This window comes from Ailuropoda melanoleuca, unplaced genomic scaffold (genome assembly GCF_002007445.2).
Source record: "Ailuropoda melanoleuca isolate Jingjing unplaced genomic scaffold, ASM200744v2 unplaced-scaffold73038, whole genome shotgun sequence".
Lineage (NCBI taxonomy): Eukaryota > Metazoa > Chordata > Mammalia > Carnivora > Ursidae > Ailuropoda > Ailuropoda melanoleuca.
Window position 1 is genome coordinate 1 of NW_023248324.1, and position 3,662 is coordinate 3,662.

Here is a 3,662-nt window from a genome sequence, read left to right on the forward strand (position 1 = left end):
AAAAAAAAAAAAAAAAAAATTCAAGCACTGAATTCATAGAACTTGCCTAAATATGGTCTCTATATTATTGTTTGGTTCGAGTTTTCTGAAGAATTCGTGTTTAAGGATGAGGCGTAAGACTATTTTGCTGCAGGCAGGCATGTTAGTGGGGTTTTTTGTGTGTGTGTGTGTGTTTTTTTTTATTGTGGATAAGGGGTTATATATTTTTAAGGAGAACTAAAATATAGGCAGAGCCAAGACATTTTAGCCAGAAGTAACATTTGGCGATCTGTCGTTTGGATGGGGGATTGTATAAGGTTTTGATAAGCTTCACTAAATGGGTTTAGTGGCCCTCTGTGTCCTGAAGAGTATCCGTGCGCTTATCATCACCCTTTGCCACCAAATAGCTCCACGGTGGGGATGAACTTGCCCTGGGGCAGAACTGTTCGATACCCAAGTCAGTGTACTTACAGCCACCAGCTTCAACAGCCACCGGTGGGGACTGGGCTGGGAAGGACAGTTGTCATCTCTGTAGTGAGATCATTTCTCTCAGAAGATAAGTGGCTCCTTCTTTCCTGACCCTTTATACTGAGTGTCAAATATGCAACATGCCATTACTTGTCCTGTGATTTTATTTTTAAAGCTGACGCAAATCAGTGCTACTCAAGAGTGTGGTCTGTGGACCAGGATGCGGCTGTTATCCCATCCGTGATAAGTTCGGATATTTGGAGGAGCCATTTTAAACTTATTTTTAGCAATCTGACAGAATCTGTTGAATCTAAGAAAAAGAAAATGACATTCGTGTTTTATAGCTTCCTTTGCCTTTTTTCTAGTAATTCATTTTTATTGTATTTTATGAAAGTAACAGGCTGCATCAGACTGGAAATTTTTTTTAAATTGATCCGTCACCAGATAGTTCAAGAAGTCCTAGGCTAGCTTATATGGAAAAGTTTACATGAAAATGATCTTCATTATTAACCTATTGAAAATACCCTGCGTTTCTTTCAGAGAGATTGGTTGAGAGTCTCCGTCTGCCCCAGGTGCCAACTCTTCACTCGCAAGTGTTCCTGTTTTTCAGAGTGTTACTTTTAAGAATGTCTCCACAACATCTTACCTCACTCTGGCCTACCATGATTACAGAACTTGTGAGTTAATTTTAATCATCAGGTTATAAATCTAATTATAAAATAGTGCCATTAGCATCAACATGCTTACTGGATAAAAACTAATCTTGGGAAAGGAATCGAATTCTCGTTAAGTTTGTTATAATTTTTCGAGTAGAAAATGATAAAACTAGTCAGATTCCATCTCCATACAGCTGAAACTTCTTGTAAATCCTTCCTTCGTCTGACCTGGTTTCATGTCTACACCGAATCTTCGGTCAGGGCTGTCAGGCCTGGTTGCAGGCTGCAGCCGTACCTCTGGAGAGGCTGGAGATGGCTCCGCTCAGTTAACCGCCGCGAGGCCTGCGCTCACGCTCAGGGGCAGCACTTACCCGAGCTAGGTTCCTTTACAGAGACTTTCACAGATTCTGTAATCTCCCAAACAGTCAGCCTTCCTAAGTCCCACTACACCCACCTGTTCTCCTCCCTGGATCACACCATTGTCCTCATCTGAATGATCTGGAGAGCTGGGCAAGAGGACATGAGTAAAGAAAGGGAAGTGAATCTGTAACTCCGAAAACCCAAGCCATTATAATCTCTTCACAAAGACACTGGCTTTAATATGTGTATATTTTTAAATAACTAACCGTGTTGCATCATCACCAAACAAAGCCTGGCTTCATCCCAGCTCGGGCACGTTATTAGGAAGGCTCTGTGCTAACTTTGCGGTTTAACTTTCGGAAACTAGGTATGGTTTCATTTGATCGAACCCAAAAATTTTTTTTGGTTTAATGAAAATATAACCTAAAGCGAACTTGAAAGAAGCATTATATATCAAGTTTAAATAAACATGTAACATGAATTTCACGGTCTTCAGGTACAGGTATTTTTACTGATGGAGCAGGAGCTCACTGCTGATGAAGATATTTCACGGTAATAATGTCCTGCATTTCCATGTTCTCTTGTCAGTGTTCAGTATCCTAAATCATCCAGAATGTTACACCTAGGAGAGTATAGATACTGTTTTATATGAATACTTTATATATGCGTCAGTAATTACCTAAGTGATCATATTTGGATATAATATAGTATCATTTATTCCTTAACCATTTTAGACTAAACTGTCAACACTCATGGCCTTTGTCTTCTAGATGAATTTAGTTTAAAGCAGTATTATTTCAGCTACCTGAGCCATCTTGGTTTTGGTAGGTCGCACGTTGTCCCTGAAACATCAGCAAAACCTATCATGGCAGGTAACCTGTAACTAAAGTATCATATGTCCAGATCTTCCAGCATGATCTCAGGTACTACAGTTTTATTCCTTTTAGTACAGGCAGTATAAATATAACTAAATATAGTTTTTTATTTAGGAATTTTTGTACAAGTTTGTAAACTGAAAAGTTCCTTTAACACCATGTGTCTTGGATATATTTTATTCTTCAGTGTTAGGTTTATTTAAAAAAAAAAAAAAAAAGGCATTCCCCTGTCCTAATAACCGTTTGTTTTTTGAAAGGACACCCCCCGCCCCCGCCGTCTTTGCAGAGAGACATTGAGTAATAGGAAGGTCTCTTGGTTTTACAGCTTGTGTTTTTATATTTCTTGAGTGCAACTTAAGTTATTCTGTACTGTTTTTACATTCTCAACATAAGTGAACTTTTTAGGGGCGCCTGGATGGCTCAGTCAGGTAAACATATGACTCTTGCTTTTGGCTCAGATTATGATCTCAGAGTCATGAGATCGAGCCCTGCATCGGGGTCTGCAGTGGGCGTGTAGCCTGCTTGAGATTCTCTCTTTCCCTCTCCCTTTGCCCCTCCTCCACTCTCCCCCCCCATTTAAAAAAGGGGGGGGCCTTTTTATTTGAAAACAGCAAAATTAATTTAGTCATGACCTTGCTCGGCAGTTACTGGTACAGGTACCGGAATGAAAAATAGTAGCTGGCACTTTGGGAATTGCCTATTAGGAAATGGGTACAGCTGCTGACAGCACTGTCTCCTGCTTACAGGACTTCAGGCCCCTCTGTGGCTGGTCTGGAGACAACCTACACAGGAGGTAATGGCTTTTCTACTTCATATAACAGCCAGCGGTGGTTAAACCTCTATCTGTCTGCTTGCAAATTTTTGGATTTGGCTCTGGCATTGCCCTCCGAAAATCTTCCTCAGTTTCAGATGTAAGTAAAAGCAAGGATATTAAATGGATATTTTTGAAAATGCATTTGCTTTTGGTAACTGACATCTAGGACTAATTTAAAAGTTTTTTGTGTAGGTTGAAATATTCATAGTTTTTACTAAAATGGGGGGGTGTGCAGCAGTTCCTGGAGGTAAGTGGTTGCTGTGGATAAATTAACAGCATTTAGCTAACAGACGGAGCACCTACCACGTATGAGGCAGTGGGCTGCGTGACTCAGCCACTTCCAGCCCAGCACAGGGGACTGCAGTGGAACTGGGTGTTCTGACAGCTGACAGGCAGGAGGCTGTTGAGGTCACACAGCAGAGACCCGCTCCTAGCTTTAGGCCCCAAGTGCAGATTTATACTGACATGCTGAAGAGCGGGGCAGGGGGCAGGGGGGACACGTGGGAGTCG

General features: G+C 41.2%; 1 protein-coding gene across 1 annotated transcript; it reads left to right on the plus strand.

Annotated features, from left to right (window-relative positions):
* The first annotated feature begins 966 nt into the window (after positions 1-966).
* LOC117800592 (protein dopey-1-like) lies at positions 967-3,650 on the plus strand. Its single transcript, XM_034653145.1, has 3 exons — positions 967-1,124; positions 1,960-2,015; positions 3,085-3,650. The coding sequence occupies exons 1-3, from the start codon at positions 1,074-1,076 to the stop codon at positions 3,251-3,253; spliced, it is 276 nt and encodes a 91-aa protein (XP_034509036.1). The 5' UTR covers positions 967-1,073; the 3' UTR covers positions 3,254-3,650.
* The last annotated feature ends 12 nt before the right edge of the window (positions 3,651-3,662 follow it).